Genomic DNA, 15,045 nt, shown 5'->3' on the forward strand with positions numbered 1-15,045 from the left:
ACATCTTACTTCCTCTTTCTGGCCCACCAAGCCCCCACCTCGAGGCATTCCCCCCAGCTTGTACCATTCTCCTTCAACAGGTCGTTCATCATCTTGCCAAGCCACCCGTCCCACTCGTCCTGACTCTTCCCGCTCACCTCCCTCAACACCGGCTCAAGGCTCTGGATCAGTTGTACAACGGTCAGCAACGCCGTCCTCCGCACCGCCGCCTGGTTCGCTGATAGGGCCTTGCCCTTGCTGCCGGCACTGGTAGTGCTGCTGCTGTCGTTATTGTTGGCACCACCGCTGCCCTCACCCCGCAGGCCCTTGACGTAGCTTTTGCCATCCTTGGTCACCACGCCGCCGACGCCTTCGCGCTCCCACTTGACCTCGGAAAGTGGCACCGCCAGCCGCTTGGATCCGATCCCCAGTAGGCCTTCCTCCTGCAGCAGAAGCGGGTTGATGCTGGTGCAAGGCACCGGGCTGAGCGACCGCCCTTCCAGCGCCTTGGTCACCCAGCTGTTATACTCTACCAAGTAGTTGTTGAGCGGCGATGACATGGGTGTGTTGGCCGTCATGACGTAAGCACCCAACGAAGCCGCGGCCCTATCCGGGTCCTCCTCCGATGAGCTATCGTCTGAGTCCTCATCCTCATCTGAGTCGTCTTCCGAGCCCTCAGAGTCATCGTCGGCAGCCTGTTTGCCCGATCCGGACCCTACTGCCGTGGTGGGGACATGCGGACGCAGCATGCGGACGATGTAATCTGCTTCCCAAAACTCGACGACGCCGCCGGGACGCAAAATGCGCATCACCTCGTCCATGAGATCGTCGCCTGTGCTCTGGGGCGCTGTCAAGGAGATGGACTGTAGCATAACGAGGTCGAATTCGTTATCGGCAAATGGATAGGGAGTCTTGCGCAAGTCATGCCGGACAAAACGCCACTTCATGTCCCTGTCCGGTCGCGGAGGGATGTCGAGACTTTCGCTGCTGCCACTGCTGCGATTGCTGCCGGAAGACACCCCGGCGCCTCCGATGGGCACAATGTCAAGACCAGTAAATTGAACGTTTGGATGGCCCCTCTTGGACCAGTACTGGTGGCACTTCATACTCCAAAATCCAGAGCCGCAGCCAATGTCTAGCACGCGGACGGGCGGGCGATCATGGAAAACGGGTGAACATATCGGCCTGCCAAAGAGCTTGAGCATCATGAGCGTGCGCATAGACTGGCGGTTGATCTCTGGCAGGTCGACCGGCAGGGGATAAAGGATATTCGGCTCAGCGATATATGTTCTGCCATTTCGATTGACAAAAAGCCTCTGAGCGAGGACATTTCGGCGATGTTGAGAGCCCTCGGCGTCAGAGTGATGATCCGTCGAGGACATCCTGGCGCGGCTACTTAGAGATGTAGTAGCAGAGGCGCTCGAGAGGCTGTCCGTGGTGTGTGTGAGGGGTATAATGTTGAGCTTGTATTTTGATGAGGTGCCATGTGGCATGGCGGCATGATGATTTTTTCTGTTTGTTTCGTGCGAATGGAGTCGTGCCTGAGTTGATGATGTCTGATCGAATGAGGGCAACGGCGCCTGGGTTGAGGACTGTTGCTTTTGGGACCGCCTGTCTGAAATGTGTTGTGAGATGCGTTGGCTGAAGGAGCTTTTGCTAGGCGAGGCGAGCGCGTATGGTATAGAAGCTCCGGATGCAGCAGCGAGAGCAGCTATTGAAGGCGAGATGGTATTGACGACGTCAACAGCTGAAACAGGGTGTGATCCGGGGGTTGCTGATGTGTTCGCAGATCTTGAGTCGGTGTTCGCAGGTTGCAAATGTGGGGTGAGCGGCAGTTCCGAGGTCTGGTAACTTGAAGACGATTCTGAGTGACCCGAGGATTCAGATGGCTCTTGGAGCTGCCGATTTGGTAGTGGCGCGGAGGCGGAAACAGAATCGGGATCAGGTTCTGCTGTGGCTAGCACGTGTCGGTCAACACAGGGCGGGGCTGTCGCGTCGACGGCGGGAAGTGGCCAATTTGGGGATGAGTAGTAGTAGAGGCTTTGATCCGATTCAGTCGACGTAAACTGTTTGGCACTGCTTCCTGGCGTCGACGTTGCTGCTTCCGGTGACGTCGCTGTTCTCCTCAAATGCAAGTGGTGGTGCCAGCGGCTCGGATGGGCGGGGCGCTCCCTGTCACCGCTGGCAGCTTCCCCGTCAGCGCCTCCTCGTTGAGGGGTGGTATTGCTGTCGGTGGATGCTGTCCTCGCGTGGCCAAACAAGAGCGGGCGCCGATTGACGGCCCGACTTGTCGAACTGGACCTTGCGAGAGGCTGTGACTGCGGCGGTGATGAAGGTGAGCTTTGGGAAGAAGAGTCTCTCGTTAAGGTGGACGGTGACTGGCGGCTGTTGTTGTTGTTCTTCCTGTTGCTGCCCACTCCCTGATGAAAGGGGGGGCTGGCTGCTGCCCAATAGTACATTGCGACTAGCAAACTGAGTTTTGCAGCCCACCCGGGAGACAAAATACTACGCTAAAACGCTAGTCAACCCCTGCTACTGACCAATCAGCCACTGCCGGAAAGCTGTTCCGGGGAGGACCAAGGTCCCGCAAAGCGCTGTATCCGTAGCGAGTTGGATGGTGGGGTTGGTCGTTGACCCTTTTTTGAGAGTGATCCTTTCCTTTCTTTCTTTTTTCTCCTTGTTTTCTCCCTCTCAACGACCTCGGTACCGTCACTCTGGGTATTGGAAGAGTGGAGTTGCACACTTGTTCAGCAGTCAATCCGGTCGGCCCTTTTTTTTTTTTTTTTTTTTTTTTTTTTTTTTTTTTTTTTTTTTTTTTTTTTTTTTTTTTTTTTTTTTTTTTTTCGGAATGTCTGTTCTGTAAAGATAGCAATTAGAGAGTTAGGTTCTCTTCACGCCAATAAGTGCCGCCCCCAGTTGCCATACTCACTATCGAGCCGATTAGGTTTCCTCCAGAAACAAGGGGGGGAAAATAACATAAAATTATATATTTAATGAGGCTCCGATTCTCGTTCGTAACTCTCAGTTCTTCAAAGCAACGCTCGCTTAATCCTGTATCGGGGTTAATCTGAAAATGGCAGGTCTCGGATCTCGAGATTGGAATGCTAAGATGTCGCAATGTTTGTCCTTGTTCAGGCTTGGTGGGCAGATGGTGGGCAGATTGTGGGCTTGACGTGGAGGGGTATCGGCAGGTATCCAGAGTTCATCCAGTATCTCCCCGGCAGCGCCTGCCTGTCCTGGGGACAGAACCGACTCGCTGAGACCTCCTTCTTCTTTTCCTCCTTCTCGTTTTGCCTATAGACGAACCAGAGGTTGTTTTAGCGTTTTCGGTCGAGTCGTGGCTTTGTCTCTTGGGCATTCTTTGCTCCTCTTCCCCAAACACTTGTTGAAAGTCTCCCATAAACCATCACATTCCTTGTTGATTTTGGGATTGGTACAATATCATTCGATTCTTTCTTCGTTGATTTTTCGTGAAACTCCTTTGCTCAAGACCTTGGCCACCCGGGCGGTTGATTGTGCCCAATAATCGTTAACCAGCAGGCTACGTTGCCTTGGAGTAACCTTAGACCAAGTCCACAACTTATCAGCAGTACAAGTCACGGGACATTCGAGAACAATATGCGATTCGTTCTCTGCTGGTTGGGATTTTTTTTTATCTCGTGCATTTCCCTCCAACCTTGACAGCTCTACCCTTGTGGCTCGTCGTTTTTGTCAGCTTATAAGGTCTGATAAATGTCTGTTCTGAATCACAACTGGATTCTTCTGGCCCCTTTCAGCGTCGCTTTCGTTCGACTTGATTGCTCCGTCGCCCATGAGACCATCCTTGTCCTCGCTTGGGATAATACAACGTGCTCGGGCACCAGTGCGGGCGGGCGCAAAATGTAGCCACAATCGCTTTCTGGGTTGAGCCGTGTGAAATCCTCTTTTCTCTAAAATTATTGTTTCGTAGGTTTGGCTTTGTTCGCTTGGTTCTTGAAAGAAATATTAAAGGGAATGTCAAAGCGACTTGGCCGACTTCGTCATGACTTGTATGCAGGCTATCACCTATGCTGCTTGATCTGGTCTGTCTGCCAAGAGATTGACAGATACGCTATGAGTCGACAATCGGTTGTAGTGTGAATTCAAAACAAATCTGGCTTTCCCGCTGAAGAAAGGAGTTCAACTGAAGAGACAAGTCCGGACTGCATCAGCTCGGCGAAACAGCACCCCTTATGTGTGCGAGATCACCCTCCCTCCAAGAGTTGCCCACAAGAACTAGTTGCCTCTTCAGACATTCAACCTTGACCCGATCTAGCTTAACCTCCAAGAGAAAGGCGAGCTGGAGCGAATGGGACATGGTGCCTGCGAGACAAGACACGTCTAACCGCTACCTCGGACTTGGATGGTAAGTGTGCTTTGCTGTTGGGGTGTGACCGAGAGGCAAGATCCTAGCTCCAGCATCTATCCGGCCGTTTTTTTGATCTTATTGGTTGTTTGTCTCTGATCCTCCCGAGGAGGTATTGTTGTTGTGGGGATTTGCCCCGGACATCCAACAAACCAAAACACCCTTCACCGTTCAGAAGTTCAGCAAAATTAGCCCTTTTGAGGGGGGACAGTTTCGTTGCTAAGGGGGTGGTTTGTCTGCTTGACAACCTACAGTGTTTTTTCTGCCTAGGTATATATTTGTACAAGTATAAATCCATTTGATCAAGCAAGTATTTTATCATATATATTGATCTGCCTTCTGAGATGAAGGATAGATGTGCGAGTCCCGCATAGCCGCCCCCCAGCTTTGTGTTTCCCCGCACCCGAACGATGGATGCTACACATCCCGAGGTTACCATCCCGACCTGGCCGTGCCACATCGGCGCGTTCTTGGCTCATGCCTAGACCTTGGTCTCTTGGAAGCCCTCAAGCCCTACACGAATCACAACGTATAGACAAGGACCCATAATCTGCAGCACGGCATGCCGTAATGTCTTGTCTTGTCTTTTTTTTTTCTTGTTGTCTTGAGCAGAAGCTACATTGTATGGGACGGTTTCGATGCTGAATGTGGTTGTGATGTCTCTGGCCACTGCAACCACCCGCCCTCCTCCAAAACCCAACCAAGATAAGCGAATAAATATCTGGCGGCACCAGCCTTGGCGTCTTTAGATTTTCTCGGGGTTTGACAGCAACAAAATCTTGGTTCCGGGTGAAAACAGAGAGACAATACTGTCTGTGTCTGAACCGGGCTATGGAGAAAGAAAAATAAAAAGAGATGGGAAAGACCACGGCCGGCACGTACGGCTAATATTAACATTATTGCCCACACATCCCAATGCGTAAGCTTTGCTTCCGTATTTGACAACCTATTGTTACACGACGAGCACCCCCAATATCCGGACATGGCAAGTTTTGCCTACAAAAAAAGAGGATGCAAGCCTTACTTCATTACGAGGTGTGGCATTGCATTCTGCATCCGCGTCTTTCATAAACATGTTCGTCTCTCTATTCCTTAGTCACACGTTTCGAAGAAACGCCGAAACGAATCTGGGAAGGAGAAAACAAAAAGAAAGGAGGAGGCACAGCGGTTAAGCGACGGTTGTTGGTCCTTCTCGGAAAGCTTGCGAGGCACGCGACCAAGATGCCCCTAAGAGAGAAACTAAATGCATATAGGAGGAGATGGGCTGTTACTGAAGGCTGAATAATCTGGCCAACACTCGGGTCTCCTTTTATGAAGGAGGGTGGGCGTTTCTTCAAAAAAGACCATTCCAGGCTTAGATGGGAGATTTTACCCGCGTTTACCCGCCTCACCGGTTGCGTAGAAGCCTCTTACATCTGTGGTCCCCCAGCAGGGGCTTATACGCCCACCACAAGGTGTCTCCTTTTTGGTGCTGCGATGAATACGCTGGGAATTGGTGTTGATTCTGTCAGCGAGTATCAACTAAGGTATTCACTTCCCCACCGGATTCCTACATTGATGGAAAGAATGGCTTGTTGGAGTCAGCTCCTCCTGGCCACGCCCTTCCACACGAGGGCTTGACAGAAAATGCGAGAATTTTATAGGAGATGCCTTTATCTGTTTATACCAGTTGGGTTTAGCGCACCCAACTCAGGTTCATCACTTGTTTAAGAAAAAAAAAGAAGTGCATCGGCGCCAAGGGATTAAGCCTTTTACAGACGGCTGGAAGCGACCCAAGTTGAAGATCTTGTTTTCCTAAGTCGCTTTTTGTATTTTGGCTAGACGGAATCGACGGCCCCTCAAGAAATTATAACCATTTTATCAGTTTCCTACTATTTCCTCGTCGGTAGAATCCTGATTTGTCCTGCAGCTTGGGCTTACTCCACTCCATACAACTAGGCCTATCCCATAGCTCTCCGTCTGATAGGATTGGGCTTTGGAGGTGTTTGATGACTTTTGATATATTCTGCAACGTAAAAAATGTGCAATTTCCAATGCGTTGCTCGCCTCTAAAAATTGATACTGATGCAGTTTTCTTTTTTCTCGAGTGCCCTTGCTTGACCCCTTGTGACTCTTCGGATGGTTTGATGTAGATTCACCAACCAGAAGGAATTCGAACTATGATAATATCCAAAGACCTATTTTTAACCAAATCTGGGCACTCTTGCCTGGCATATAGCCTCATACCGGGATGAGGTTTCCATCCCCCAAGTGGATCATGTTCCTACGTAAACAAAGCCGTTTGTCACTTTTTTTTTTTTTTACCTTTCTCTGCTTTGATAGCCCCAATTCCAAGGATATTGCCTGGTTCGACATACGGCATGATGAAAACTCAGGGATGGGATTAGTCCGGGGCCCCAGATTCAGGTGCAAACATCCCCGTATCAGTCCCGATATTAGCATGATGCCTGCAAGAAGAAAAAAAAAAAACAAAGAAGAGAGAAAAAAAAGTCAAGAACAGGACAATCTCCGTTTGGTCATATCCGGAAGTCTCGGGAGGCAGACGGAGCTCGCTCACTCCGCGGGGGACAACTCGTCCTATAACCAGAGTAGACGACATATAAGGGCGCGGAGAAAGAAGACCCGAGACTTTCAAAAACACCAGGGGTGCCAGAGTTTTTGATAATAAGAGGACTTTTGTTGTTTCCCCCCCTGTGGGGGACTTCGTATATTGTTTTGTGTGTTTTTGGTTTCTTAATCGGCAAATAAAAAGATAGAAATCCGGCATCCTCTTTCATCAATAACCACCAATGAATTTCATTTGCAGACCAAGTCCCTAGCCTCCCACCCATCTTTACCAATCCAGACTCTTCCACTACACGTTCCCCAGAGTGGCAAAGGCGGAAATTTCCAGGCGGCGGGACCAGAAAAAGATAAAGCCACCAGACCTCACGGGGCGGCCGAGGTTTGCCCTGGACCATCTCCCAGCTCATTCTTGGCCTTCCACAAAACCATCCAGTGACGGATCATGAGCAAAAGAGTGGTAAAAGAGTAAACCAAAAAAAGAACAGAGAAAAAAGTACAAAAAGTGAACAAAGAAAGAAATCCCCTCTGCCTTTGCGCACACTACCTCTCAATATCTCCACGATATATTGGATCACCAAAAAAGAAAGACCAGTACAAAAATTCTCTCGTTTGCAAGGACAGTTACGTGCCAGAAAAAGTTACTCCGACTCAAGTAGCCCCAAAACAAGCACACGAGAAAGGGTCGGTTTTATTTGAATTCCTTTTCTTTTTTCTCTCTCTTCTTTCTCTTTTTGTTCTTCATCTTTCATTATCCTTTGGACTGGATTGAGGGGGAGAATGGAGAGTTTCTCGACAATGAAAACGCTTGACACGAGCGAAAAATGGACTCCCCTAAAGCCGGGGAAAACCAAGAAGAAAAAAAAACAGACCGGACAAAAGCTACCTACAAGTAGACGTTTGCTGTGAGAGCCGCCCTTTTCTTTTCCTTTCTTTCCTTTCCTTATAAGACCAGATCCAAAAACGAAATGGGATGAAAAATGGAAAAATCGAGACTTGATAAGAGGGAAAAAAGAGAAGAAAAAAAAACATACATAACGCAGAAAGACAAAAAGAAAACGAAACGAAACGATAAACCCAGACAAGCAAAACGTCAAGACGCAACATGATACGAACTGAAAAGGGCGGGGAGCAAGGGGTCGACCAGTGAGTAAAAAGCACATCAACGACGCCACTACGCCCCCGATGATCCTTGTCCACCGCCACCTCCGCCGCCGCTCTTCTTGTCCTTCCTTGCCTTGATGACAAACTCTGCCATGATCTGGATGTGGTCAGCCGGGAAGTGGTAATTTGGGAAACCAGGCACACGCTTGAGATGTTGCAAGTCGGGCGGCCCAAGTAGCTCCACCACCTCGAGGTTGTTGGAAGAATACCAGATGTAGTCAATGACATTGGCAAAGTCTGGCACATAATTGGTGAAGGGCAAGTCGTCCGGCGTGTTGGCAAGGTGCACATACGCGGACCGGAGGCTAAATGGGTGCTCGATGCCATCGCGCGTGAAGATACCGTACTCGTGGCCTGCCAGCTCTGGGTGATCAGGTGCCAAACGGCCCTTCGACAGCAACTCCACGACACCGCTGTCCGAGGTGGAATTGTAGTCACCGCATACAAACAACGGAATGTCGGTGTTGTTGCGATACTCTTGAGATGGCGCCGGCTCGACGAGCACCTCGTCTTTGATTTCGCCTTCGTCCGAGCTGGGTAGCCGAATCATCTTCTTGTCTGCACAAGCAGGCCAGTTGGTGTATTTGGCCGCGTACTTGGTGATCTGTTCCATGATGATGGCCGTCTGGACGATTTTGACGTCGGCCAGTGTACCCTCCCACGCTAGATGTGCGTTGGCAACTATCATCCTGGCACCCGTCCTGCGGCTCTCGAAGAATCCCAACACCGCGATGTTGTCTTTTGGCATGACACGGTTGAATATATCAGTCTGGGATTTCATGTCGGCTCTGTTGATGGCAATGCTCTGTGGTTCAATGACTTGCTTATCAAGCAGGATGAATTTGCTGTTCTTGTAGAAGATTGCGCAACCGTCGACCTGCAGGCTTTGCCTGTCGCTCATGAGCTTAGCCTTGGTGCGGGGGAAGTGTATGCCCTTGTAGTCTAGCTTTGCCAACTCGGGGCTGAAGTCCTCCCGAAAAGCTTCCGTTGTGACTTCCTGCAGACACAGAAAGTCCGCATCGCGCTCTTCGATCTCTTGGTAAATCTTCCTCCTACGGTACTCCCACTGTAAAGCACCCGATGGGGTGTAGCCGTACATGTTCTCGGTCGCATACCGCTCGCAGAGAATGTTCCAAGAAAACACCTTTATCCGTTCTAGGGCTGAAGAGACATCTTCTTGTATCGTTATCGGCTTCCGCGGTAGGGGAGGCATGGGGACTGTGGCGCAAAGACAAACAGATCAGTACTACGAAATGCTATGTGCGTTGATTTTTTCTAGACGAGGAACAAAAGGGACTTACCAGGTTGTTTCTCGAGCAAATCCTTGATGAGTACGGCTGTACCCTTTTCCTTGATCACGCTCATGATTTCGGGGTCTAATGGGTTGCCTTCAATCCCAAGCTGTTCCAAATGATGTAAAGATCCGACCTCATGTGGAAGTGTGTGTATCTGGTTGTTGAAAAGAAGCAGCTGCTTCAGCGATGTGCACATGCCAATCTCCGGGGGCAGGTCTTTGAGCATGTTGTGCGATGCGTCGAGGATGCGTAGTTGACGCAGCTCACCAATGGCCGGAGTCAGTGTGTCGAGCCTGTTTGAGCAAATGTATAATTCCTGCAAGAACTTGTACTTGAAGAGGCTCATGGAGAGGCTCCTGATCTGTTGCCCACTCAAGTCCAAGTTCTTCCACAACTGCTTTTCTTGTGGTTTTGCAGGGACTGGCCGTCTCCTGTCTTCCGTTTCCCCCTCGGCACTAGTCCCATCGGCACCGGCGGCTGAGGGCGCGACCCTATTGTCACTTGCCTTTGTTCTGGCGTAGTAATGCGGTTGCCCCTCATCGTGCATGGTAGCGTGGGCTCGCTTTGACAACTCGTGCAGGCGCAACTGCTCAGCCCAGTGTTCTGTGATGGGCTGCGCTTGGCCGCCCCTCGTTACCGAGTTGTGGCCATTCGGTAGGTTGGCTGAGAACGGGCTCGCAGTGGCCAGGATGCCACTGGAATAGTTGGAGTGGTGTCCTATAGCGCCAGAATTATTCGATTGACCCGAGTGCTCCTGCTGGAGACTCGGATGGTGCTGGGCGTGGGATTGGTGCTGAAGGGCCGATTGTTGCTGAAAGTTGTAGTGCATCGGCATCCCCCGGCCCGGCTGGTTATTGTTCAGCCGAGGGTTGTGCCCCTGCTGTTGATTGTGGTTGTACATGCCTTGAGGCGTCTGGCTCGGGGAGCCGTTGCGATTTGGTGATCGTGTGGGCGATGGAGGAAGGGAGGCGACGAATTGGTTAAGGAGAGATTGCAAGAGGTGGGCGTTTTGTATAGTCGAGTTCGGCGCGTTTTGTTGATAAAATATTGGCCCAGTCGACTGCTGCTGATACCTAGGCCCGCCGGCCATCTAGGTAGGATTGATGTTGTGATGTGGAGCAACAGCTGAGCCCTGGCGGGAGGGGAGGCGGGTGTGATGATGATGGAGATGGTTTGCGCCAGTTCGAGCGAAGACGCGAGCTTCAATCCGCATAAGTAGCAAATCTTTCTCTAAACCGAAAGGATTGTTGGCGACGGGGAAGCATGGGCTCGGATCGTTCGACATGGACGGAGATGCGCGCGAAGAGGGAGGGACGGTTGTTCGCAGTCCAGGATCGGCTCGGCTCCTGCGCACGTTGCTCACACCCGCGGTCGTGGGTTGTCGGCTTCAGAGGCGCTCCATCAACGAACGACTCGCTTGTCGGAGCGGCTAGCTGGGTAACTGCTAGCCGACTTGTTGCGAGGGCGGAAAGATCCAGGGGATCAGTCGACGCGGTCTAGATGGACTTTGGTGCGCCTGGGGTTTCGAAAGCGGTAGGTGGTGTGTCTTTTCGCTCACCTGCCGCAGTGCGTCAAGTTGTTGAGATTTGGGTGTGCGTGCGTGCAACTTCTGTGTCGGGCGATTCGGCCAATGGTGGGTTAGCAAGTCGAGTTATTGATTTTTTGTCTCGATGTTGCGAGCAAGACAAGGGAGATCAAGACAACGCAAGGCAGTGCAGTGCTTGTTTTCAATCTAGCCACGGGGTAGGATTTGGGCTGGGGATTGCGATCGGAGCAAAAAGCCTGCCTGGCTAGACTTGTGCTGTGCTGTGCTGTGCTCTGCTCTGCTATGCTGCCGCGGATTGGATGGTTGGCCCAGTCAGTCCAGTTGGCCTGGCCGGCTTTGCAGACGCGAGCCAGATTGGGCTCCGGGTGGGGCGACTTCCAAGCTGCCGACATTGAAATGAACGGTTGATGCTCTAACTAACCTTGAATAAATGAATGTGTCAAAGACGGTATGCTGAGTGACTTTGCTGATAGATACTGGTTGTGAAGAATATCGATCTCTTTTTTTTTTTCTTTTATATTTTGTTTGATTCCCTTTTCTACCCTTGACAATCACGTACTGACTTGATACAGTGAGCTTGACTGGCGACGCTGTTCAGCTTCTCCAGCTTCGCCAGGGACATGGAGCTGGGACCGTTGGTTAGGTCAGCGTTGTCATGTGACTCAGCCTTGTTTCAGTTATCATCCGTTTCTTGAGGACACGTGACAGGCGTCTAATTATTGGCACAAAGTGTCTGACAATGGGCAGGAGCAATGTGATTTACGTGGTAGATGGCCCGCTCAAGCTCATTCCAAAATTGACGATTCCAGAATCCGACACCACCCCTTCGGTATTCATTGACTGTTACTCAATGTATAGCACCTATTCATACAAAGCAATGACTTCAATGTTAACTCAATTTGCTTCTATTCACAGAACTGGGTAAAACGAATTTCCCAATGACAAGCAAGAATTGACAAAAATATATGATGGTCACATTAGCCGCGCCGAGTTTTTACGACGAAGCGCGTCAGAATCTGATTCATCTTATCCAACCGAAGTCCGGCTTTTACCCTGTTGCCTATACCTAGTCCATGCCAGCCTGTCTTTCGAGACCTTCTCGCCGCATGAGTTCGACTTTGGATGCAGCGATGGCTCGACTCGACTCACCATAGCCGCTGCATCTTGCATCAGTCTCACCAGTTGTGAACTGAAGCTCGACTGCTTGGCAACCATGAGAGCCGTTCGACCGTCCCCGTCGGCTCTATTTGGATCCGCCCCGGCCTCTAGCAACATTCGAGCAAGAGCCATCTTGACCGCAATACTGGGCCCATGTTCCAGCGCGGCCATCAGTGGAGTGCACAGGCCCGGCCCTGGGGCGTTCGGGTCGGCAGAGCCATTCTTCGGCGAGAGCAACTGCCTGACAACTCGCTCATCTCCACGCTCACAGGCAACGTATAGTGCCGTTTTGCCGAGGTTGTCGAGTAGATTCGGGCACGCGCCAGCTTCCAACAAGAATTGGACCATCTCTTCGTTGCCGTTCTCGACCGCGGTAAAAAGTGCCGATTTCCCGGCGTGGTCCACTGCCTGAAGCAGCTGGACGTCGGCACGGGAGCCCACTGTTGTTGCCAATTCCTTGAGTGGCAATGGGCAAACCAGCCGCTGTGCGTACCGCACCAGTAGTTTGGCGACACGCACACCTCCCTTCTTGACCTGGCACAAGTGTAATGCAGACTTTCCACAACAGTCGGACACAACTGACCCACCAGCGTCGATAAAACACGCTTCGTTTTGCAGAAGAATGTCGACAACCTTGTAATTACGTGTGCGACACGCCAGGAGCAATGGCGTTAGGTGATTGGAGTCACGGTGCTCAAGACTCGAGGCATACGCTAACATGGGTTTGATTATGCCCAATTTCTCCTCAAACACTGCCATGTGTAGTGGAGATGTTCCCCGAGAGGCACTGCAAGTCGCGAAATCGAAGTTTCCAGCACCGATGTCAAAGCCTTTGCTTTGTGACCACATGTATGCGTTCACAAGCTCCTCGCTATCTGCTTCGTCGGCGCGGACCTCGGCAACCGCCCCGACGCTGCTCTGTGCTTGGCTCCGAAGGCGCTTCCGTTGCTGTTTGTACGAACCTGGATTAGATAGGTCGGGCCGAAGCTCCCTCCTCATCCATTCCATGTAGCTTCTCGCTGACTCAAAGTCCCGATCGAGATGCATTACTCTAACCAAAAGGTCGCCAGACTCGAGGACTAGGTCTCGCGGCATGGGCTCCATCTCTCGCCTCCCATTGAAGGCGCGCATGAGAAAACCCCTTGCCAATTTCAGTCGTTCTGCCTGGTCGTGTTCGCTCGGAGACGACAGCATATAAATGCTGCCAAGTCTGTGGTATAGCCTACAACGTCTGTGGTGGTCCAGGGTTTCAGTCGGCTCACTATCCTTATCAGCCAGCAACTTTTCAAGTGTATCGATAGCACCAGCCTCTCCATCTCGCGTGCCAGTCTTGAGGAGAATCTCGGCCAGATCCTCCTGCATGTCTGCCAGCTCAGCCCTGGGGGTTGGTAGCTCGTCTAGGTTGGCCAAAGACATTTTATAGTCAATGCATTTACGCTGGAACCTCGAAGCCTCGATGAAAAGCCCACAAGAAACCAGGTGAGTGACCGTCTTTCGAGCTTTCTCGAATTGAGACTGCAAAAGGTGAGGGCAAACGTAGTCGTCGTTACCATATCGGGACTCTGAGGCCTTTACAGATGAATTTGACTCGTGTTCTTGGTCAAAGACGAGATCAACACCGCTGTCGCTGGGGATTGCCTCCCAAATGCAATCATTACTGTATTCGCAGATGGCGCTATCGAAGTCGAATTGAGACATTTGATCGGGGTCATACAAGCTCACAGCGGCCGCGACCTTTTCAGCCGAGAGCCTCCAAGCTCGAATCTCGCGAGGCATCGACATGTTGAAGTCGGTCACGCCGTCGTTCATGTCGATGAGAAACGGGGAGTTTGGCTGCACACTCGGTCTTTTGGGATGCAGCTGTGGTATAGAATCGGCCAACTGCCGTATCATTTCCTTAATCTCTCCCTGGCTCCCTTCCGCGGCCCAAGTTACTGTGAGACTCAGCGTTATCAAACTCAGCTGCAGGACGATATTGTAGCTTTTAATAAGGCTTGTCAGCTGCCTTATCATTTTGGACCCCAAAGCCAGGTCAAAGTCAATCCTTGCTGTTGAGAAGTCGTCTGTCTCGCCCTGTCGCCACTGGCCATCGTCGAGCTTTGTTTCCAACCTCTCGAGCGTACACGCGCACGAGTTGACAATGCTTTGTATGTGCTCATGGTGTTTGCGCTCAAAGGGTAGGACTTCGGGGCCGCGCTGGTGCAGAAGCTTTGATATTTCGACGATCGAGTAGTCGAGCGTACGGATCATGCCGTGGAACTCGCAGACTGCAACGGAAGCGGTCTTGGTTTCGACGATGTAGCGGCCGATGGCTTGCAACAGCGTGGTGCATGTTGCTGTTGTTTTCACCATGCCGGCTGCTATCGACATGGGATCCATGTTGAGAGGCGACGGTTTTCGGGGAATTCGGCGGTGGGATTTGGGCAATTATCTGAGGCTTGACTTGGGCTAAATCATGACCAAGGTGGCTAGTTCTTCTTCTATTCTCGTGCTCGCCGAGTGGCCTGGCTGTTATCTTGATCCTTTGCTGATTTCGGAGCCCTTTTTGAGTTCAACCGATGTTACTTTCTCGTTCATTTTGTTTCTCGTTATCAAAACTTCCATCCAGTCTGTTGTCAAATTCGTCATTACCCTGAGAGAATAATACTGTGGCAGCATCCGGTAGTATGCTATACAGTCCGGTGGCAGTGGTCAGGGGCAAGTCTCATGTGAGATGCTTGGGAGATATTTTGCCTCGTCATGACGGCTGACGTGGGGACCCCGGGATCATAAACGCGCCGATGCGGTAGGGCTGAGCAGAATGACACCCGACGTGGGTGACCAGTCACTGTATGCAAACGCACACAGTTACTGCGCCGCGAAGGAAATTCGCCCAAAAGTAATATACTCCAGGCACCCAAACATGCTACTCAACCTGGTCAGCCTTCGGCCCGGTGATCATGTGTGGGGTAATCTTT

At 51.2% G+C, this 15,045-nt stretch overlaps 2 protein-coding genes across 2 annotated transcripts; both read right to left on the reverse strand.

Moving 5' to 3' along the window:
* Positions 1–5: 5 nt before the first annotated feature.
* PgNI_06493 (uncharacterized protein) lies at positions 6–2,438 on the reverse strand (the record flags this gene model as incomplete). The annotated part of the gene is made up of 1 exon (XM_031126517.1): positions 6–2,438. The coding sequence occupies one exon, from the start codon at positions 2,436–2,438 to the stop codon at positions 6–8; it is 2,433 nt and encodes an 810-aa protein (XP_030982420.1).
* A 4,546-nt stretch (positions 2,439–6,984) lies between these two features.
* On the reverse strand, positions 6,985–14,467 carry PgNI_06494 (uncharacterized protein; the record flags this gene model as incomplete). The annotated part of the gene is made up of 6 exons (XM_031126518.1): positions 6,985–9,307; positions 9,391–10,474; positions 10,943–10,993; positions 11,125–11,346; positions 11,490–11,556; positions 11,997–14,467. 6 exons carry the CDS (start codon positions 14,465–14,467, stop codon positions 8,100–8,102), a joined length of 5,103 nt encoding a protein of 1,700 aa, XP_030982418.1. The 3' UTR covers positions 6,985–8,099.
* Positions 14,468–15,045: the final 578 nt, after the last annotated feature.

This window comes from Pyricularia grisea, chromosome I (genome assembly GCF_004355905.1).
Source record: "Pyricularia grisea strain NI907 chromosome I, whole genome shotgun sequence".
In the NCBI taxonomy this organism is placed as follows: Eukaryota; Fungi; Ascomycota; class Sordariomycetes; order Magnaporthales; family Pyriculariaceae; genus Pyricularia; species Pyricularia grisea.